Source organism: Lampris incognitus, chromosome 9, assembly GCF_029633865.1.
Source record: "Lampris incognitus isolate fLamInc1 chromosome 9, fLamInc1.hap2, whole genome shotgun sequence".
Taxonomy (NCBI): Eukaryota; Metazoa; Chordata; class Actinopteri; order Lampriformes; family Lampridae; genus Lampris; species Lampris incognitus.
In genome coordinates this window covers 20,175,561-20,198,839 of record NC_079219.1, presented here as the reverse complement: position 1 = coordinate 20,198,839, position 23,279 = coordinate 20,175,561, and the positions used below count along the sequence as shown (strand labels likewise).

Here is a 23,279-nt window from a genome sequence, read left to right as displayed (position 1 = left end):
TGTCCTTTGGACAGATGAGTCAAAACTGGAGCTTTTTGACAAGTTACATCAGCTCTATGTTCACAGATTTTAAAAAAATGAAGCTTTCAAAGTGAAGAACACCATACCTACAGTGAAACATGGAGGAGGCTTGGCTGCTTTGGTGCGCCTGGCACAGGGTGCCTTGAATCTGTTCAGGGCACAATGAAATCTCAAGACTATCAAAGCATTCTGGAGCAAAATGTACTGCCCGGTGTCTGAAAGTTCTGTCTCAATCGCAGGTCATGGGTCCTCCAACACAATGATGACCCAAAACACACAGCTAAAGGCACCCAAGAATGGATAAGAACAAAACATTGGAGTATACTGAAGTGGCCGTCTATGACTCCTGATCTGAATCCTATTGAACATCTATGAAAAGAGCTGAAACTTGCAGTCTGGAGAAAGCACCCATCAAACTTGAGACCGCTGCAGCAGTTTGCTCAGGAAGAGTGGGCCAAAATACCTGTTAACAGCTGCAGAAGTCTCACTGAGAGCTACAGAAATGTTTGATTGCAGTGACTGCCTAAAGGTTGTACACCAAAATATTAGGTTAAGGGTCCCATCATTTTTGTCCATGCCACTTTCATTTGTTTTATTATTTACAATATTATGTTGAATAAAAAAAAATCAAAAACAAAGTCTGATTTCTGTTAAATATGGAATAAACAATGGTGGATGCCAATTACTTTTGTCAGTTTCAAGTTATTTCAGAGAAAATTGGGCATTCTTTGTTTTTTTTGTGGAGGGGTACCAACAAATTTGACCATGTCTGCCCACATGGAGAGATCCAGCACCTGTGTGCTGGATCTCTCCATGCAGGCTGCGACGTCATCACCAAGTCACAGCAAAACTGCCATGATTCAGTGGTCTTTCAATTTCAATGACGAAGTGAGATTGTGGTTGATCAACAGAACTTTCAAACTTTCATACGAAAGGAGAAAATGAAAATGTATGTATATTTACATACATAATGGAAGGATTTAAGTTGTAAATGGGGGGGGGCATTTTGTGTCTTTCTCAACCAATCATAATGGAAAATATATGCCTTTTTTTATTCAATGTTTACCGGCATAAACAGTTACAAAACAAAAAACAAACAAACAAGAAAAAGTTGTTGTCTACTGTTCTGAGTTGTATTAAGAGATCTGTCAATCAATGTGGGAGTGACAGCAGGCTCCAGTCCTGTGTTTTGTACTTTGGTAGCCAGGCAACCCTTTTATTAACTTTTTGAATTAAGGGTTGTACCTGTAAACCATCAAGGTAGATTAAATACAAATGCTTATAAAATGATAGAAATATACTGCTCAAAAAAATAAAGGGAACACCTAAAAACACAATATAGACCTCGATGAATGAAATATTTCAGCTGAAAATCTTTATTTATTAGACAGAGGAATGTGTTTAGAGCAAAATAACCTAAGAATGATCAATGGAAATCAAAATCATTAGCCCATTAAGGTCTGGATTCAGAATCATACTCAAAATCAAAGTGGAAAATGAGAACATAGGCTGATCCAATTTCTGTGGAAATTCTTCAAGACGATTCAAAATGAGGCTCAGTAGTGTGTGTGGCCTCCACGTGCCTGTATGCACTCCCTACAACGTCTGGGCATGCTCCCGATGAGATGACGGATGGTCTCCTGAGGGATCTCCTCCCAGACCTGGATCAGGGCATCGGTCAACTCCTGGACAGTCTGTGGTGCGACATCGTGTTGGCGGATGGTACGAGACATGATGTCCCAGAGGTGCTCGATTGGATTCAGGTCTGGGGAACGTGCAGGCCAGTCCATAGCATCAATGCCCTCGACATACAGGAACTGCTGACACACTCTGGCCACATGAGGACGAGCATTGTCATGCATGAGCAGGAACCCAGGGCCCACTGCACCAGCATATGGTCTGACAATGGGTCTGAGGATCTCATCCCGGTACCTAATGGCAGTCATGGTACCTCTGGCTAGCACGTAGAGGTCTGTGCGGCCCTCCAAGGATATGCCTCCCCAGACCATCACTGACCCACCGCCAAACCGGTCATGCTGGAGGATGTTGCAGGCAGCAGAACGTTCTCCACAGCGTCTCCAGACTCTCTCACGTCTGTCACATGTGTTCAGTGTGAACCTGCCCTCATCTGTGAAGAGCACTGGGCGCCAATGGCGAATCTGCCAACCAAGATGTTCTCTGGCATAGGTCAATCGGGCTGCACGGTGTTGGGCTGTGAGCACAGGCCCCAATTGTGGACGTCGGGCCCTCATACCATCCTCATGCATTCTGTTTCTCACTGTTTGAGCAGAAACCTGCACATTAGTGGCCTGTTGAAGGTCGTTTTGTAGGGCTCCGGCAGTGCTCCTCCTGTTCCTCCTTGCACAAAGGACCAAATAGCGGTCCTGCTGCGGGTTTGTTGTCCTCCTGCGGCCCCCTCCACGTCTCCTGGTGTACTGGCCTGTCTCCTGGTACCTCCTCCATGCTCTGGACACTGTGCTGGGAGACGCATCAAATCTTCTTGCCACAGCACGCATTGATGTGCCATCCTGGATGAGCTGCACTACCTGAGCAACTTCTGTAGGTTGCAGATACCGCCTCATGCCACCTCTAGTGGTGAGGGCACTAGCAAAATGAAAAACTAACCAAAGATCGGCCAGAAAAGATGAGGACAGGCAAATGGTCTGTGGCCACCACCTGCAAATCCATTCCTTTTATAGGGGTTGTCTTGCAAATTGTCTAATTTCCACCAGGTGGAAATTAGACAATTTACCAAAAGGTGAAATTGATTCACAAATCAGTGTTGCTTCCTAACTGGACAGGTTGATATCTCAAAAGTGTGATTGACTTGGAGCTACATTGCATTGCTTATGTGTTCCCTTTATTTTTTTGAGCAGTGTATATCCATCCATCCATCCATTATCTAAACTGCTCATCCTGCTCTCAGGGTTGCAGGGATGCGGGAGCCTATTCCAGCAGTCATTGGGTGGATCATAAATCACATCAATTATAATTATAATTGATTTGATAAATACAAAGACAATTTGATTAAAGCTGACTTGCTAAAATGCAGACAGACAGACAGACAGAGATAGATAGATAGATAGATAGATAGATAGATAGATAGATAGATAGATAGATAGATAGATAGATAGATAGATAGATAGATAGATAGATAGATAGATAGATAGATAGATAGATAGATAGATAGATAGACAGACAGACAGACAGACAGATAGATACTTCATTGATCAAGAGGGAAATTAAAGCATTGTTACAGCTCGCATAATCCAAAAGCACACAGAATGTCAAAAATACGCACAATAGCAAGAATATAAAGCAAAAAAAACAACTATAAAGAATATACAAAAAGGTTGAAGAGGTGCCCATAAAGCAATAAAAATTCATCAAGATTTGTCGAGGTGCTGATTTTCTGTGTGCACATTTCAACTGTCACCAAACAAATGTGTTGAGTAAACGTTGTCACTATGGACCATTGGTTATTTGACATAAGCATTTTCATCCAATTCAACTTAATTGTGTAATTAATTCTATAGTATCTATACATCCCTTGTAGTTTCAGGGACACCTTGTTTAAGTGAAGCTGTCATTACCGTGGCAACTGAGAGGACTGAAAAAGCATGACAGGTTTACTTACAGTTTCCCCAGAAGATCCAACACCTCCACGAGGTCCCTCCATACCAACGTCCCCCTGTTAACAGACAATATACCACTTTATTTTAACAACACACAACACATATGGACTAGTGGCTTACATGATTTTAACAAGGAGAGAGCTCTTAAGTATTATTATATTTACATTATCATTGTAACATGATATTTTATATTCCAAACCTGTAAAAAAACTGTTTTGTTCAGAGGTCTTCATTTGGAAAACACCGCTGATTACAAAATGTCTTTATGCATGCTCAATTATCCAGGTAAGAAAATCAGAAAAAGTTCATCTGGACACAACGCTTATTGGGAGAAACGTTTCATCACTCATCTAAGTGACCTCTTCAGTCTCAACTGAGTGCAGTGATGAAACGTTTCTCTCACAATAAACGTGTCCAGATGAACTGATTCAACTTTCTGTGACTGATGATTACATCTTCTGGTATGTCTCTATTTTGACAGCAAAGGGCTCATAATCATTTTTTTCCAAAGTGTCACTTTGTTCCAAAAGCAGAACATCTCATTCTGAAGAGAAAGTCTTTGTAAAGCAGTAAGAGAAAATGAGCATCTCACATGAGTGTTGTCTATCTGGCATCTCCCTATCTATTAGACAAATTATTACTTATTGAACGGTTACCAACCTCGCATCTATCTGATGGTGGTGTGGTGGCATTGGTGTGGATGGTAGTGAGAAGATACTTACCTTCAGACCTAGTTCTCCAACCTCGCCAGGTTCTCCATGAACCCCAGGCTCTCCCTGTCAGAAACAGAAAGAAAGATGTTATGGTTGTTTTGATTGGTTCGATTGATTGGTTGACTGATTGATTGATAAAACGCTTGTTTAGTGGTGACATTTTTTGTTCTCTTGAATGATTGACTGATTGATTTTGGCAAATTTATCACTGAGGTTATGATTACCTCTTTCATGGTAGATGACATTTTCACACTTAAAAGTCATAGGATATGCACAAAGATAAATACGTTAAGCCCCATGACTTCACCATGTGGGATAGTACTAACAGTCCCAATGTTGTATTCTGTAAATTGTGTAAACACATCTGGCTTCCCACCCACAAACATAGCCAATTGTGTTTGTAGGGATGCTTGACCAAGCCGGAGGTAACACGGAGATTTGAACCAGCGACCCCCGTGTTGGTAGGCAACAGAATAGACCACTACGCTACCCAGATGCCCAGAAGTCCTGTCTTGATAAACAGTGTACAGACCCTCTGCCTAGGACTCGGTATACCTCGTATAGGCTCACTCTCATTCTCTGACTCACCATGGCCCCGGAGAAACCAGAAGCACCCTCCTCCCCATCATGACCAGAATCACCCTGTAAAAGAAGAAAACGGGCAATGTCGAAAATAAGTAAATAAATAAATAATGGCACATTAGAAAAAAGACAGATAGACTGATAGATAGACGCGTGCACACATATACATACACACACACACACACACACACACACACACACACACACACACACACACACAGAAATATTATTGATGTCTTGGTATGAAATACTCACCACTGGTCCTGTCTCGCCTCCTCTTCCTGGAGCCCCTTTGAATCCTTTGTAACCCTGAAATCAAGACACAGAAATGCCAGTTCCATGTCTCACATCATCTCTACTAATAACACCCACATCCTGTTCAATAGCAGACCAATCATCCTGTACCCATGTATCTCAGCCTGACATGCGTGCCTGGAACAGCCAATATTGTGGGGTGGTGCCATTATTTCACTACGATACTTTCACCCAAAAGATTATTTCATATGAGATAATCATGGCTAAACTGTGCCACACTTTGCATTGCCAATTTCACAGGAAAGCTTTAAGCACGTGTGCTATCATAAAAACTTTTATCACCGGTTATTAATAAATAAAAGGTCCCAGTGTGTTTGAAAGTCACCTCTCTGCCTTGTGGTCCGGGTAAGCCAGTCTTGCCCTGTAGCCCTCTGGATCCCTGACACGACAGGAGACGAAGTTGGTTAGATACATCCAAAAATTAAAAATTCTGTTGACTGTACAGTTGATTTGTATGGTTCACCTATATGTTATAGATATTTTCTTTCTGGTTAAATAAAAGAAAAACACTTCAGTTCTCAATGGTAATGAGCTTTGGAGCAGGATTATAGCATTCAGAAAAAGTCTACATCCAATCATTAGGTGATATGTATAATCTAATGTCTATATGTTGAGTGAAATTCAAAGTCCACTGTCAATATGTAGAGTGATATATATGATCTACTGTCTAATATATTGTTTGTACTGTTTCTAAGTATCGTGCAACGAAAGTGCCCGTTGTCCTTGCACAGTGTTAAAATGTACTGTAAGAGTGTGTGGGTTGTTGGTGGGTCTCTACACCAACATCACTGGGGAAAAAAAAAATCTCCTGTAATTTTTTTCAGCTAACTACCTTGGGCCCAGCGAATCCAGCGAAGCCAGGCTGTCCAGGCTCACAGTCACACTCTGTGGGCCCCTCAGCCCCCAATGTCAAATCGACCCCTGATTCTTCAGAGGAGTCCACATAGGGCCACTGCGACACAATAACACAACAAAACGGTTATAGAGCAATGCCATAAAAGATACACAGTAAAACAATAACACAATAACAGGATACTAAAAGACAAGGCACTAACACAATAATACAGCAAAGCAATGAAACAAAAGCGTAATACTACAATAACGTAAAGTCAAGTTTTTATCTCTGATCATGTGTCTTTGACTCACTTGATGGCTGTAGTCATGACTGATTGGTTTTTTTAATCACCCTCAGTATTCTCAACTTGTTTTATGTTTAATTATCTGCTGCTTCAATGATCCAGTGGTCCCATGGAGATCATTTCAATTTAATCTGATATGGTTTGGTTTGAGCTAGTCTAGCGTGTGTGTGTGTGTGTGTGTGTGTGTGTGTGTGTGTGTGTTTCCAACCCCTCTTAAGCAGCTTTAGCCATCTTAACTAGTTAAATGTGCATCTTTACTTCAGTTGCTGTTTAACTGAATTGGCCTGAAGAGGTAGAAAGGCCATCCCTCCTTGTACCTGGGTGGTCATGGTGGCATCCTCTTTAGCGTACGGGGACTCAGTGGTTGTTGCGTAGGGGTATGAGTCTTCTGTGATCATTGTGACCTGGGTAGGGGCCGGTGCATAGGGGTCATAGTCCTCTGGCTCAGGCTGATGCTCGTGGTCGTAGCCATGCGTGGGTTCTGGGGGGTACTCTGTAGGGGAGAAGAGGAGAAGGATGGATGGATGGTTAGATGGATGGATGGATGGATGGATGGAGAGACAGACAGACAGACAGAGAGAGACAGAGAGAGTGAGAGAGAGATATTAAAAGACAAAGACGGTGTGTAGGAGATAAATGTGATAATCTAATATAACTTTACACTGTTTATAACCCAACCGATTCTTAGTGCAGGTCCCAAGCCTGGGTAAATGGGGATGGTTGCCTCAGGGAGGGCAACAGGCGTAAAACCTTTGCCAAATCAAATATTTGGCTCATAAATCTGATTTCCATACCGGATCTGTCGAGGCCCAGGTTACCAACGGCCACCACCGGTACTGTTGGCCAGCAGGGTGCCGGTGGAAAATATGCTACTGTTGGGCGAAGGAAAAGGAGAGGGGGAAGACATGTGCAGAGGCAGCAGGAGAGGAGGAAGGATGAGAGTGTGGAGGTGAGAGTCAGATCTGGTGAGACAGGACATGCAGGTGGCTGGTGTGACAGAGGAAGATGCAGAGGACAGGAAGAGATGAAAACGGATGATCCCCTGTGGCGACCCCTAACAGGAGCAGCGAAAGGTAGTAGTAGTAGTAGTAGTAGTAATAGTAGACTATTTATAACCCAAGCAGAAGTTGGTGAGATTTATCTTTCCCCAATTATATAATTTGCCAAAAGATGGAACGATGTGTAATGCAGGAAATAATTCCCATACACACATTGAATGTGTGTACGGGAATAATTTCATGCAAGGATTGAATTGTTTCTTTCTATCATTTTTATCCTTTATATTATTACCTTTACATTTGTATTTAACCTATTTCTTATATTTCTATTCTTTACATATTATTTACCCCGTGACCCTGAGCAGGATAAGCGGTTTGGATAATGGATGGATGGGTGGACATATTATGTGCTTTCTTTTGCTTTGAAATCTAGTTGTTGAGCATGACCCAAAATAAGTATTTTATTGCTCTTTAGGCTGCATTGTGCATAACTGTTGCAAATGACTAATAAAATTTAAAGTTGAAGTTAAACTATTTTAACCAGTGATCAGTTCTACAACTAAGAAATATATATAAGGGACCACTCTCCCCACCTTCTCTAACTGCCATCAAAATACCATTGAACAAGGTCATTAACAATCAACTACTTGAGTGGAGCTGCTGTGGGGGCTGCTCATAGTATCAACAGGTATGCATCATGGTATCAGTGGGTACGCGTTATAGATGTACACAATAGTCAAGTCAAGTCAATGTTATCTGTATAGCCCAATATCACAAATTACAAATTTGCCTCAGTGGGCTTTACAGCAACACAACATCCTGTCCTTAGACCATTCTCATCAGATAAGGACCAACTTCCTAAAAAAAAAAAAAAAAAAAAGAAACCTTTAACAGGGTAACAATAATAATGAAATCCAAGCATCGTAAAAACATAAGCATCATAGGTCGGTTTGAGGGGGTTTTGAAAATTCAGTTGTGACTTAACTTGACGAGTTCTGTAAATAGAAAACTTTTGAGATGACTTTCTCTCTCTCGTTTTAACACCCCCCCAATACGCACGCATGCACGCACACACACACGAACAAGTGGGAACGCACGCATGCTCTCCCTCTCTCGCTCTCCCTTTCTCTCTCTCTCACACACACACACACACACACACACACACACACACACACACACACACACACACACACACACACACACACACAGAGCGAACTCTAAATAGATCTATATCTGGGAATCTATAAAGAAAGTTTGATTGAGAACTCATGAATTATTGCACCGACAGCATCTATTAGCTATAGTGTAGAGGAGCTCAAGCAGGAGTCGTGACAACTTTCTCTTTCGGCTACACAACGTGCACCATTTATTCCTTCCACCATTACAACAACAACAAAAAAACCCGTGCAGCGGAAGTGTGTCACTGTAAACCCAAACCGAGGAAACAGCAGCTGTAAACTAACGTTCCTACTAGCTCAATAAGGGGAATTATGTAGCCCCATAACCACTACACGCGTCCCCCCAGAATTCGCCTTAATAGGAAAAGTCAGTGTGGCGAGGGGGGCGGATCTCTCTGCCCCAACGGCTCTGCTGAACAGGAGCTGGGGGCTGGTTAACCGCAGGCAAAGCAGCAGAGTCCTCACAGCTGGACCGGGGAAAGGGAGGGGCTGGGGAAACAGGGAGCGGCTCGCCGGGGGAGGGGGGCAGAGCAGGGGGGCGCCCCCGCCGTGGGGGCAGGGCAGGACCAACGGGGCGGTCTAAGTCCAGGTGAGCAGGCTTGAGGCGGTCCACAGAAACCCGCTCCAGCCTGCTGCCAACCTCCACCACAAAGTGCTTATCTCCAGTGTCCCGTACCCAAAATGGGCCATCGTAGGGTGGCTGCAGGGGACCGCGGTGCGCGTCGTGACGGATGAAAACATACTCCGCCGACCGCAGCTCCGTGGGGACATAGGACTGAGAGCCGCCATGCTGAGAAGTGGGGACCGGTGCAAAAGCCCTGGCTTCCTCCTGCAGCGCAGTCCGTTGGCATCTGGCGGACCAGGGAGCTGTGGCGGTGGGAAGGAAATCCCCCGGGACTCGAAGTGGCTGTCCGTAGACCAGTTCGGCGGATGAGGACTGGAGGTCCTCCTTGGGAGCCGTCCTGAGCCCAAGCATGACCCAAGGCAGTTTGTCGACCCAGCGGTCGTCCTTGAGGGTAGCCCGCAATGCGGCCTTCATTGAGCGATGGAACCTCTTGACCAATCCATTCACCTGGGGGTGATGTGTTGTGGTGCGATGGAGCCTCACCCCTAAACCCGCGGCGATCTCCTCCCAGAGCGCTGATGTGAATTGCAGCCCTCTGTCCGAGGAGAGGTCAGATGGGGTGCCAAAGCGGGCGACCCAGGTTCCGATGAACGCTCGGGCAACCTCAGGCGCTGTCGTGGACGAAAGGCAAGCGGCTGCCACGCACCGCTCACCCACTGCTCGTAAACCGCGCCGACAGCGTAGTCTGAAGCATCCGTCATGATGGCAATGGGCGCTCCAGACACAGGGTGTGCCAGCATCTCCGCGTCAGCCAGGGCGGCCTTCACATCCTTAAAAGCCGTGTCCCTCTCTGCAGACCAGTCCACAGCGTGTTTGGGGGCTGTGCCCTTCAGAGCCTCACATAGGGGGCGGAGGAGATCGGCAGCCCGGGGGATAAACCGGTGGTAGAAGGACACCATGCCAATGAACTCCCGGAGGGACTGGGCCGTGTGTGGGTGTGGAAAGTCTGCGACGGCCTCCACCTTAGATGGAAGGGGGGCCGCCCCGTCCTTGGTGACCCGGTGGCCCAGGAAGTCGATGGTGCTCAGACCAAACTGGCATTTGGCCAGGTTAACTATCAACCCGTGCAGGCTGAGTCTCTCAAAAAGGGCTCTGAGGTGGGACAAGTGCTCGGACACGGAGGTGCTAGCGACCAGGATTTCATCCAGGTACACAAAGAGGAAAGGCAGGTCCCGCAACACTGAGTCCATGAGGCGTTGGAAGGACTGCGCGGCGTTCTTAAGCCCAAACAGCATGCGCAGGAACTCGAACGGTCCGAACGGAGTTGTCACAGCCATTTTGGGGACATCAGCGGGATGGACGGGTACCTGGTGGTATCCACGGACGAGGTCCACCTTGGAAAAGATCACTTTCCCAGCCAGGTGGGAGGAGAAATCTTGGATGTGAGGGACCGGGTAGCGGTCCGGTGTTGTTGTGTCATTGAGCCGACGGTAGTCACCACATGGACGCCACCCACCGCCAGGCTTAGGCACTATGTGGAGGGGTGAAGCCCACGGGCTGCTGGAGCGATGGATGATGCCGAGGTGCTCCATGTTCTTAAACTCCGCCTTGGCGACAGAGAGCTTGGTCGGGTCGAGGCGTCGAGCTCGGGCGTGCACATGTTACAACACTTTGATTATACTTGGCTGCACTGAGCAACTCGTATGTGTGTCATTCTTTATAAGATAGCCTACTGAAACAGGTACGACACTCCTCTGCGCCTCAGTGTCGCATAGGAAACGTCGCCCCGAGATGGAGTCTCGCAGGAAAAGTAGCCTGTTGTCCTCCACGCCGACGCCCATGGCCACTAGTGAGCGCCGGCCTTGGCGTTTCCCGACGAGCTGAAATTGCACGGGGAGGTGCACTTTTTCGCCTTGGCCCCGAACTTTGCATGGTAAAGGTACAGGCCGGGCTCCTGTCGCCGACTGGGGGTTGCCGCGGCGACCACCATGGAGCACCAGGTGGTGGCGTGTGGGGGTGGGCAGGGGTGAGCGCGGACGCGCAGTGCTGCTGTTGGCTGGCCAGGAAGAACTTGTCAGCTTCTTCAGCTAGCTTGCGGCAATCGGTAATGCTGGTGTTAGCCAAAGCGGTCCTCACCTGAGCAGGCAGTTGTCGCAGAAACAGTTGTACAAAGAGGAAATCAGGTGTGTGCGCCGGTCCCAGTGGATTCAGCATTTTGTACATGAGCTCGGATGGCTTGCTGTCACCCTAGCCTTGCAGAGAAAAGAGACTGTGGGCCCTCTCGGCGTCGGACAGTTCAAAAATCTTCAATAGGTGATCTTTGAGCCCCTTGTATTTGTCTGCCGCCGGAGGATTTGCAAGGAGACTCACCACTCTCGTTGCAGTCGAACATCCGAGCGCCGATACCACGTAGTAGTATTTAGTAGCATCGTCTGTTATTTTGCGGATAGCAAACTGCGCTTCCGCCTGGGCGAACCATGTCGTTGCCGATGACTCCCAGAACTCTGGCAATTTGAGAGAAACCGCGTTGATATCGTCAACCATGTTCGTTCGAAAGATTGTCTCTGATAACTACCAAGAGACAAACGTCGGGGTCACCAGTGTAGAGGAGCTCAAGCAGGAGTCGTGACAACTTTCTCTTTCGGCTACACAACGTGCACCATTTATTCCTTCCACCATTAGAACAACAAAAAAAAAACCCGCGCAGCGGAAGTGTGTCACTGTAAACCTGAACCGAGGAAACAGCAGCTGTAAACTAACGTTCCTACTAGCTCAATAAGGGGAATTATGTAGCCCCATAACCACTACAATAGCAACAACACGACATAACTTTTTTTTTTTTGGAAATTTACTTCCAAACCAACTCAGGGTTGGTAAAATGGAGACGTTAGAGCCAATAAAAATAAATTTACTCTTTGGCCAAAGATAAACGACAATCCCGCTAGGTTTAGCACATCAACTTGTTTTTTTGAATTGGGTACATTCTGTCTAGCGGCCAACCTACAGGACGCCGTACAGTCCTCTCCAAGTGACTTACTGTTTACGTCCCACACTTCCCTCCCAGAACTTCCACTTGCGCCTACGGTGGCAGCCCACAGTACTGTTCCGCCCACTGGCATCATCTGCCATTAACCCTCTCACCGGGAGTTTTCCCCATATAGGCTCTTATTAGACACCAGGCTCTCATCCACGCGATGCATCTAATAGTAGAAAAAACAACAACTGAATATCTGGTGCAAACATCTGCAATTTGTGTCCTATTTTCTGTACTCCCGTTGGTTTTAACTCTGCTTTGACGCAAAACAATTTTGGCCTCTTGAATGTGAGATCTGTTGGTAATAAGTCCTTTATCATTAATGATTTTATTGTTTCTAACCATCTGGTCTTTTCAATGATTACTGAGACATGGCTGTCCCCAGGGGACCCGCTCCCCCTGACTGAGGCTAAGCCCCCTGATTTTGCATATTTTCATATTCCCAGGCCCTGAGGAAGAGGGGGTGGCCTAGCTGGGTTTTTTTTTTGGATTTTTTATAATTCTTAAGTGCCATCCTGTTAATTTTAGCAATTTTATCTCCTTTGAGGTTCTATGTTTTTTAAATCATTGGCCCTACCCCTTTACTCTGCATCTTAATTTATAGGCCCCCTAATTCAGTTAGTTTTATTTCTGAGTTTTCCTACCTTCTATCTAGTCATGCCAAAATATGGCAGGGTGCTTATTCTTGGTGATTTTAATATTCATGTCTGCTGTCCTTCCCATTCCCAGACTTCCCATTTTTTGGATCTTATAAACTCTATTAACCTCATTCAATCTGTTAAAGGGGCCACACATTCCAAAGGTCACATTTTAGACCTTGTACTCTCATCTGGTTTCTCTTTTGAGTGTCTTAATCTGGTAGATATGCTTGTAACTGACCATAAAGCTGTTGTTTTCAAAGTTCAACTACAGCTCGCTATTCCTGGTCGCTATCCTAAAACACACTCTCGCATTCTCAACGCTGATTCTGCAATTAAATTCTGTAATACTTTTAATTCATGAGCACAGTGGCCCAGTGGTTAGCACTGTCACCTCACAGCAAGAAGGTCCTAGGGTCGAACCCCGTGGTTGTCCAACCTTGGGGGGTTATCCCAGGCCGTCCTCTGTGTGGAGTTTGCACGTTCTCCCCGTGTCTGTGCGGTTTCCCTCACCGTCAAAAGAAACATGCATGTTAGGGTTTATACTTCTGTCTGTGCTCCTGACCAAGGCAATGGGAAAAGAACTGGAGTTGGTCCCCAGGCGCAGCATGAAGGTGACAGCCCACTGTCCTAGCTACACAGATCACAGCAAGGATGGGTTAATTTGCAGTAACTGAATTTCCAAAGGGGATTAATAAAGGAAATTTAAACCCTCTTTATCCCCCCTCAATCCAGATGCACTGTTAAATTCATTCAATGATCAGTGCCTAGCCATCCTCGACCAAATTGCACCATTTAAAACCAGGAAACAAAAATCAAATGATCTCCCCTGGCTGAATGATCACACTCGTACCCTTAGAAGACTCCGCAGAAAATCCGAACGGCAATGAAAGGTCAGCAAGTCCGAATTAACACATAACACTTTTAAAAACCAAATGTTAACTTACCAGAAGGCAATTAAGGATTAGAGATCAGTGTACTTCTCTGAACTGATATCTAGAAATAACCACAATTCTATAGCTCTCTTTAGGGTATTTGATTATGTTATTAATGGTCCCTCCACTTCTTTTTTTGAACCTGATGTTGAGCTGTCCAAAAATTTTCTCGCTCATTTTATAAATAAGGTGGAGAATACCAGGTCCCAAATCTAGCCTGGCCCTTGCATTCTTTCCATTCCCCATGTAAATTCTGCCTCTTTTACCCAGTTTCAACCAATTACAATTTCAGCCTCCAATATGAACTCCTCCTCTTGTACCTTAGACATCATTACCACTAAGCTGCTCAAGGAGGTATTTTCAACTGTTAGCCCTGCTATTCTGCAAATTCTTAATAATTCTCTGGCCTCTCGTTCTTTTCCAGATAGTTTTAAGCATGCCATTGTTTACCCATTGCTGAAGAAACCTAATTTAGATCCCCTGTCCTTAAGTATCTACAGACCAATCTCCAAATTGTCTTTTTTATTTAAGGTTCTAGAGAGGGTAATTTCATCTCAACTGATTTCTTTTATGAACATGTAGTATTTTTATTAGTTTCCAGTCTGGTTTTAGAGTACTTCATAGTACCAAGATAGCTCTAGTTCAAGTTACTAATGATATACTGCTCACTGCAGACAGCTGTAACTGCTCGATTTTAGTTATTTTAGACTTAAGTGCTGCCTTTTACACAGTCCATCACAGTATCCTCTTACATCGCTCAGAGAATTGGGCTGACATCAAGGGCTCAGCTCTTGGTTTATTATGCTCTTACCTCTCCAACAGAACCTTTTCTGTTGTTGTGGGTAACTCTTACCTCAATGGCTCGGTTTGAGCTGTGGTGCCCCTCAAGGCTCAGTTCTTGGCCCCCTTCAGTTTTCTATATACATGCTGCCCCTTGGCCAGGTCATTCAAAATCATGACGTGTTTTACCATTTTTATGCTGATGACACTCAATTATACATGTCACTAAAACCCACAGATCCTAGTGCCCTAACAAATCTCACAACTTGCCTCTCTAACATTAAATCCTTGAGGTCTAAAATTTTTCTTAAATTTAATGATGATAAGTCTGAGGTCATTCCATTCGGTCCCCCAAATTCCATCAGCCCATTTGATACTAATCTTGGTGGTCTGTCAGGTAGTCTTAAATAGGCTGCTAGGAATCTTGGACTAATATCCGATGCTAACCTCAGTTTTGATAAACAAATCAAACATGTTGTTCAGTCATGCTTTTTCCAGCTCAAGGTAATCTCTAAAATTAGATCATGTTTATCAATTGCCGATCTGCAAAAAGTTGTGCATGCTTTTATCTATTCTTGGGACTATGGCAATGCAGTTTATTCAGGTATTATCAAGGGCTCCCTCCATCTGCAGGTAGTACAAAACGCTGCTGCTTGGCTCATTACTGAGACAAAAAAGCATGATCACATCACTAATGTGCTTGCCTCCCTACACTGGCTCCCTGTTATATTTCATATTGATTTTAAAATTCTATTGCTCACTTTTAAGGCCTTAAACGATCTTGCTCCTACTTACATTTCCAATTTATTGACTTGGTATATAAGCCCTCTCGAACATTACGATCCACAGATGGAGCCCTGCTGGTTATTCCCAGGTCTCAGTTTGTCACAAAGGGTGATCAGAGTTTTGCTGTTAGAGCCCCCACACTTTGGAACTCTCTTCCTATTCAACTAAAACAAAACAAGTCTCTAGCTTCTTTTAAATCTCTTCTTAAAAGTTTTCTTTCTATGAGAGCTTTTACAATTGTTTGATATTTGTTTTTATTTATTTATACTACTTTTATCTTTAGTTTTACATATTTTTGTAACTTTTTTGATCAATAAATTGCTTTCTTCCCTTTTGCTCTTATTTTAAGATAAGATAAGATAAGATAAGATAAGATAAGATAAGATAAAATAAGATAAGATAAGATAAGATAAGATAAGATAAGGTAAGACTTTATTGTCATTGTGCACACACAAAGAAATTTCATTCCGTGACTGTCAGACCAGCAACACCAGACAAGGTAAATTATTAAAAAAAAAAAAAAACAAGCTTAAAAACAAGAACAAACAACATTTACTATAAACAAGCGAGGTAGTAAAAATAAGTGCGGTAGCAAAAATGATAATGAGAAAATAAAAGATAGCAGCGGCTTTTAAAGCTCAAAATAGCACATGGGATTATTGCACATAGTTGTCCATTTTGCAGCGGCTTTATTTATTATTAATTTATTTATGGCTTTATTTGTTAGTGCTTTTTTATTTTACTCTCTTACAATGTTTTTTTGTGTCAATTAACAATTCTATCCTGTTCTGTGAAGCACTTTGTAACCTTGTTTAGAAATGGGCTATAATATAATAAAGTTTATCATTATCATTGTTATTATTATTATTATTATTATTAGTATTACTACTACTTGATATCATTCACCACATGCTTGAGAAAGATACGTCAACATGTTTGAAACCTTTCTATTTCATTTTACCTTTCAAAAGGTAACTAATGAACAAAATGCAGATTCAGCTGAAAAGGCTATCTATCCCAAGATACCTGTGCAACAAGGGCTGAAATCGATAGAATATTTGTCAAAAATCATCCGTGCCATTTACCTGGGTGCGGGTAGACTGAGTTGTCATAGTGGTCAACCAGAGAACCTTCATAGGTGTGTTCCTCACCTAGGAAAGAGACAATTAGACCGGTTGTCCTGATGCACGCTCAATAATCCAAGTAAGGAAATCCCAGAATGTTGAATCAGTTCATCTGGACACAGCGTTTATATTGAGAAACTTTTCATCATTCACCTAAGTGACTTCATCAAAGGTTGGGGATACCTGTGGATTAAGGTTGAGGATACCTGCAGTCAGTTGAGACTGATGAAGTCACTTAGATGAGTGATGAAATGTTTCTCCCACTAAATATTGGGTCCAGATGTACTGATTAGACTTTCTGGGAATTAGACCAGTTCAATAATAGGGCACCGCAGGCTTGTTGGCACGAGAGGTCTCAGGTTAAAATCGCTTTATCAATTAGCAAATTGATATAGGGATTTTGAATGCAAAACTACACAGCAAAGTCATCTAATTGCACCACCCCACGGCTGTGACCTACCGTCCCTGACACTATGCTGCCACATATTGGTAAGGGTTCGACTTGATGGTATCTCCTGCATATATCACCAAGGCACTGAGGTTCATTCTATCTATTTAATCTAACAGAGACCATGCACAATTAAAAAAAACAAAACAAAACAAAACAGAATTAGCTACAAACTAATTTGTATCTGCAGCCCCCCTGCAAAGGTTACAGTTACACAAAACACAAGAAGGCACAACAAGAAGAACAATATAGCACAACAGAAAATACTTCCAGCATGTTTTCAGAAATAGTAAAAACCGTACATGGTACTTTGCTCAGCTACAAAAGGTAGTAAATCTCTGCTCTTGGCTTATTAAACCCATTACATGCCGCGCGTAGGTGCACCATGTTGGTTTTTTCCCTTTCTTAAAATAATTGGACTTGTGCTGAAGAGCACTTATTACACACATTTCATTAAAAAAAAGGTACTACTTGAAAAAATATACATGGGGTTCTCTTGCAAGCGCTAAGCTCTGTGCTAACAGTTGTTCCCACCTGAGTGATAGCTGGAGTAGTACTCCTCCTGAGCGTGGGAGTGGAGCGCGTACAGACCAAGCACCATCAGCCGCCAGAGCACCTGGAAGAAACACACAACAAAACACTTAAAAGAGAAAAAAATAAATGCCAGTTTATAAAAGACAAAAATGACACTTGTTGTGCACAGGGTTGTGTGTTCCCAACAGAGCTAATATAACGTAACCTCAACCTGACCCTAACTTTAACCTAACCTTAACGATAGCTAACCTGAACCTAACTGATAGCTAACCCACGCTAACACAACCTAATCTCACAACTGTATTTTTCCCCGAGTCACAAAGGCACGACAGCACAACATGATCGGTCAGTTGCAGTGATGGTCCTGGAGCAACATTAATCATGATATCGTTGGAACAAAACCATCCTGGCGATATCAGCTACACCAGGAGAGTGCCAGGAAAAGATCTCGGCTGCTAATTTGATATACTTGACCAACCGCTTTGTTAACCAGCTAGCATTTATATGTCTCATTTTATTCCAGATATTTAGGTTGTTGAAATTGTGTGAAGTTCCTGGTGATCACAGGGTTTCAAGAGCCTAGGTGGTCCAATGCCAAGGTATTGTATTTAGAAATCACGTCAGGACACAGCGCTGTCGCTCGACACAACCGCTACGTTGCATTCTTTATTTAGACTGACACAGCATCACAGGCAGACCCGATCAAACAACCCAGAGCCCGCAGGCATCACCAATCGATCCCAGCACAATAGAACAGCACCAAATCAAATGCAGCACTGTCGATGTGTGCAGACATAACATTCCCCCCCCCCCCCGGCAGGATTTCAGACATGAAAGGTTGACACAAAGTCCTCTAGGTGGCCAGGGCGTAAATGTGTGTGAACAGGTCGCGGGGTGGCCTGAGGCTGGGCAGGCCGAGGTGGGGAGGGAGAAGGCAGGGGAAGCTGAGGCCCAGGAATGTCTGGGGCCCGTGTAGGAGCTGCATGAAGCCCCGGGGCGTCTCGCATGCCGAGGGAATGGCTAAGGTTGTGTCACCAGCTGTGTGTGGCGGAGCTGACACCTTCCGTAGACGACTGGAGTGCCACCGAGTGCCATCGCTGAGGAGGTAAGTGGCTGGGCCCAGCTGACGGGTGACTTGGAGAGGAGAGGACCAGTATGAAGCCATTTTATTGTCCCTGTGGGGCCTGCGGACCCTGACCCAGTCTGACACATTGATGTCTGGCACCCTGGTTCGTTTTGACTGGTCAAACCGTTGCTTCATCCGCGTCAGCTAACGAGTGACTGAGGCTCTGACCCCAGAGGGAGGTGCCTGGGGTGTGGAGGGGCGGAGCCTGTCAAGGGGCATGCACAGTTCCCGGCCTAGCATGAGAGAGGCTGGGGAGACGCCTGTGGTCGAGTGCTGTGTGGCCCGATAGTGCAGCAGAGTGTGACGGATGGCCTGCATGAAAGAGCACCCTTGGGCCATGTGTGCTCTGAGGCCGTTCTTCAGTGACTGGTGAAAACGTTCAACGCCGCCATTGGCCTGGGAGTGGTAGTACACAGTGCGTATATGACGGATGCCCTTGCTTTCGAGATAAGCAGTGAACTCAGCAGAGACCAGCTGAGGGCCGTTGTCAGTGGTGATGGTCTTTGGGAGGCCCCAGCGAGAGAAAAGAGAGTCCAGGAAGTTGATGATGATCTGTGAGGTCACAGTGCCGGAAGTGGTGAGTTCAGGCCATTTTGAGTGTAGATCGTAGGCGACCACCTTGAAGCGTTGGTGGTGGGGAACTCCATGTATCTCACCACAAATGTCCAACTGCAGGTGTTCTCAGGGCTGAGAGGGCCAGGCGAGAGGTTGCAGGGGTGGGGGAGCCTGGTGGCCAGTCTTGCCACTCACAAGGCAGGCAGAACAGTCCTTCACCAGAGCCTCAATATCTCTGTCTATCCCCGGCCACCACACCAGGTCTCGGCAGCGCTGTTTCAGTTTCACAATTCCCAGGTGGCCTTCATGCGCCATATTCAAAACACGTGCACGGAGAGCAGCTGGGACCACTGTGCAAAACCCACGTGCCACGCAGGTGTCGTTCCAGCAGGAGAGCTCCTGTCTGACTCGGGCGAACGCAGCCAGCTCCTCTGGGACCTTGTGAGGCCAGCCGTTCTGGATGTAGGTGCGGAGCTGGGAGAGGACAGGGTCCTGTTCGGAGGCTGCCCTCAACTTCTGCAGAGAGACAGTGGCCTGAAGGGGTGTGTGTAGCATTTGGACAATGTCCTTTTCCACACAGTCAGTGTCCGTCTGTGGAGCTGGGGTGGAGACAGAGCGAGAGAGCAGGTCGGCGACAACATTGTCTCTGCCTGGGGTGAACTGCAGGCTGAAGTTGTACTGGTGGAGGCGGTCAGACCAGCGGTGCAACCTCAGGGGTTTGTGGCCTGTCCCAGATGTGGACAGCAGCGCTGTCAGGGCCTGGTGATCTGTCCTGAGGGTGAAGGAGCGGCCATAGAGGTAGAGGTGCCACCTTTCACAAGCCCAGATACAGGCTAACGCCTCACGCTCACCCACGGAGTACCGCTGCTCGGTCAGGTTGAGGGCACGGAAGGCGAAGGCGATGGGCTTCTCCACACCGTTCTGGGTTTGAGACAGCACAGCCCCTATCGCTGTGGCTGATGCGTCACAGGTCACAAAGGTGGAGCTGGAGATGTCGAAGTGAGCCAACACTGGTGGTGAAGTCAGTTGAGTCTTGAGATCACGCACAGCGTCACTGCATGCCTTTGACCACACCCATGGCTCGTCCTTACGCAGCAGCTGGCGCAGGGGGGCTGTGGTCGCAGAGTACTGGGGAAGAAACCTCAGGTAGTAACTTGTCATACCCAGGAAGGAGGCGTCCTGGGCGGCCGAGCTGGGCTCAGGGATGGCCTGAATGGCGTCCACGTTGGATTGTAGTGGAGTTACACCGCTCGCTGACAGCCGGAACCCGACGAACTCGATGGCTGGCACAGAGAGGACACATTTCTCAGCATTGAGAGTTAGCTTGTGCTTGGACAGGGCTGCGAAGACCATGTTGAGGCGCTTGTCGTGGATTTCACTGGTGGGCCCGTGTACCACTATATCGTCCAGATAAATGGCCACGCCCATTATGCCAGCCAGCACGGAGACCATGATTTTCTGGAAGCAGCTAGGGGCGGAGCTGAGACCGAAAGGCATCCTGGTGTAGCGAAACACTCCTGCATGTGTCACAAAGGCTGTGACGTTTCGGCTGCTGGGGTGGAGGGGCACCTGTAAGTACCCCTGTCTGAGGTCGAGCTTGGAGAACACCTCAGAGCCATAGAACTGAGCAGTGAGTTCTTCTGAGGTGGGCAGTGGATACTTATCAGGGACCACTGCCTTATTTACTGCACGTAGATCGATGCAGACACGCAGGCCCCCGACTTCTTCTTAGCCACCACGAGGTTTGAGACCCAAGGTGACGCGTCCACCGGTTCAATGATGCCAGCTTCCAGCAGTTGTTGCAACTCGGCAGAGACCCCATCACGGAGAGCCAACGGGATGCGGCGCAGTGGTTGGATGACAGATTTCACAGCAGGGTTGAGGAGAGGTTGATGGGCGAAGGCGGAGAGGCAGCCCAGCCCCATAAACAGCGATGGCCATTTCTGCTGCCAAGGTGTGGCAACAGTCAGGATTGCTGCCCCCCTTGTGTCTAAGAGGGAGAACCCCAGAGCGGAGAACAGGTCCAGGCTCATCAGGTTGGCCCCATGGCGTGCCACATGAAAAACTGCATTGGGCACCAGCTTGGTTCCATTGCGGACAGTCACTTGGAGAGAGCCAACCAGATCGATTTTGGAGTCACCATACCCACAGAGGACAGCTGAGGGTGTGGACAGTGGCAATGAACCGAAAAATTGACTGTAGGTATCAACATTCAGGAGAGACACACCTGCACCGGTGTCCAACAGCAGGGGGATGCACACATCATTAATGTTGACTGTGCATGATTTGAATGACACTGGCTCAGAGCTCACCTTGTGAATGACGGCGGTTGAAGACTGGGGGGTGTGGCCCTCTGACCCAGCCGGGGAAAATCGACAGACGTTGGCAAAGTGATTGTGCTTACCGCAGCTACGGCATGTCTGGCCACGGGCAGGGCAGTTCTGAGCCCTTGAAACATATGAGACCGAGACCCACAGTTACCACAGGACTGTTGAGGGCGGGGCCGAGAACGCCGTCGTTGCAGTTGCAAGACGTCCCCAGTGGAGTCGGCGACCGCCTCGCTCTGGCTGGGTTGCGTCCCGAGGGGCAGCCGTGAGTAGAGGGAGGAGTCGTTGGCAGCTTGACTGGAGGTGGCCACTTGCTGTGTATTTAGCACAGCAGCACACTCAGCTGCTCCCTCAACCTGTAGTGCGATGGTAATTGCGCTGGACAGCAGCAGATCGTCTTTTTCCAGCAGGAGAGTCTCACGCACCTTTGCGTTGTTGGTGTGTTCGATTAGCTGGTCGCGAACCATCTCGTCCCGAAGCGCGCCAAACTTGCATGAGCTAGCTAGCCCTCGCAAATTAGCTACATACTGCTGCACAGACTCACCAGGCAGTTGGTGTCGCTGACGGAATAGAAATCGCCGAAAGAGGGCACTCTGTGGAGCAGCGAAATGGGTGCTCATAAGTCCCACAGCTTCGTCAAAGTTTGTGACGTTCCCCAGAGTCCCGAGCACACGATGACCCTCTGCTCCCAAGCAGTGTAGCAAAAGAGCCGTCTTCATAGCCTGGCTCACGTCGTCGAGCCCTGAGGCGATGATGTAATTTTCAAAACTATGTAGCCAGTGAGTCCATGGTACCGGAGGCTCGCCAGGTAATGCCAGGAAGGGGGCAGGTGGTGGGAGAGAGATATCAGCCATCCTCGTCGCCAATATTGTATTTAGAAATCAGGTCAGGACACAGCGCTGTCGCTCGACACAACCGCTACGTTGCATTCTTTATTTAGACTGACACAGCATCACAGGCAGACCCGATCAAACAACCCAGAGCCTGCAGGCATCACCAATCGATCCCAGCACAATAGAACAGCACCAAATCAAATGCAGCACTGTCGATGTGTGCAGATGTAACCAGGTTAAAATTAATGTTTTTATTTTATTTTGTTTGAGTATGAAATATCACCAAATCCTGTCTGTGTGCTGTTATTTGTGTTTACTACATTTTATTTTATGTCATTATTTACTTTTATGTATGTTTTACAACGACCGTCATATACGTGTACTGTCGCTTTAAGAGAGAGGTCTTGTGGGTACACGGAAGAGGGAACGCGGGAGAGGCCATTTTTGTTTTGTGGGAGGAGTCTCAAGCAGCAATCGAGCCGAGCCACACGTGTTTCTTACCGTAGGACAGTTTTGCTGGTTGAGGAGAACGTAACCTTGAGTATCCCTGTAAGAAGATACTGCAAGCTGTGGGATAAAATACTTGTTTATCCTTTCTTACATCGGAGTCCCGTGGACGGTTTCTCCTTCTAACGCACACGAGTGAAGTCCGGGCAGTGGTTGAACTTCGACCCCCACGTCCGTAAGAAACACCGCTCCCGCTGGAGGACTGGACGTTTGTCGAAGGGTTTGAAACCAAAATAAATGGCAAGGTGGGCCAAATAGAGTCCTGTGTGTCCCCCCTCCTTCCTTGATCATGATGATGATGATGATGAGAGACTGAGGGCCCCCCACAACACCTGGGGCCCCACCCAACTAGAACACAACGCAGAGCTAATGATGAGAGTGACGGGCGTGCAGCAGGCTGACCAGCAAAGAACAGCATAGGACTGCCCCGGTTACATTGGTGCCGTGACCCTCCTGGATCCTGAGAGTGACATCAGTTGCTCGCCGCGGGAGGCTGCTGTCGTCAT

The 23,279-nt window shown here is 46.4% G+C and overlaps 1 protein-coding gene across 1 annotated transcript in view; it reads right to left on the bottom strand.

Moving 5' to 3' along the window:
• The window catches only part of zgc:113232 (uncharacterized protein LOC541546 homolog), a 60,739-nt gene that overhangs the window by 25,732 nt on the left and 11,728 nt on the right, over positions 1 to 23,279 (bottom strand). The window contains exons 2-10 of the mRNA XM_056286941.1: positions 17,426 to 17,507; positions 16,405 to 16,470; positions 6,723 to 6,898; positions 6,099 to 6,218; positions 5,592 to 5,645; positions 5,207 to 5,260; positions 4,958 to 5,011; positions 4,379 to 4,432; positions 3,659 to 3,712 (exon numbers count right to left, since the gene is read on the bottom strand). Coding sequence (XP_056142916.1) covers positions 3,659 to 3,712; positions 4,379 to 4,432; positions 4,958 to 5,011; positions 5,207 to 5,260; positions 5,592 to 5,645; positions 6,099 to 6,218; positions 6,723 to 6,898; positions 16,405 to 16,470; positions 17,426 to 17,507 — 714 coding nt within the window. The remainder of the gene's footprint in view (positions 1 to 3,658; positions 3,713 to 4,378; positions 4,433 to 4,957; positions 5,012 to 5,206; positions 5,261 to 5,591; positions 5,646 to 6,098; positions 6,219 to 6,722; positions 6,899 to 16,404; positions 16,471 to 17,425; positions 17,508 to 23,279) is intronic.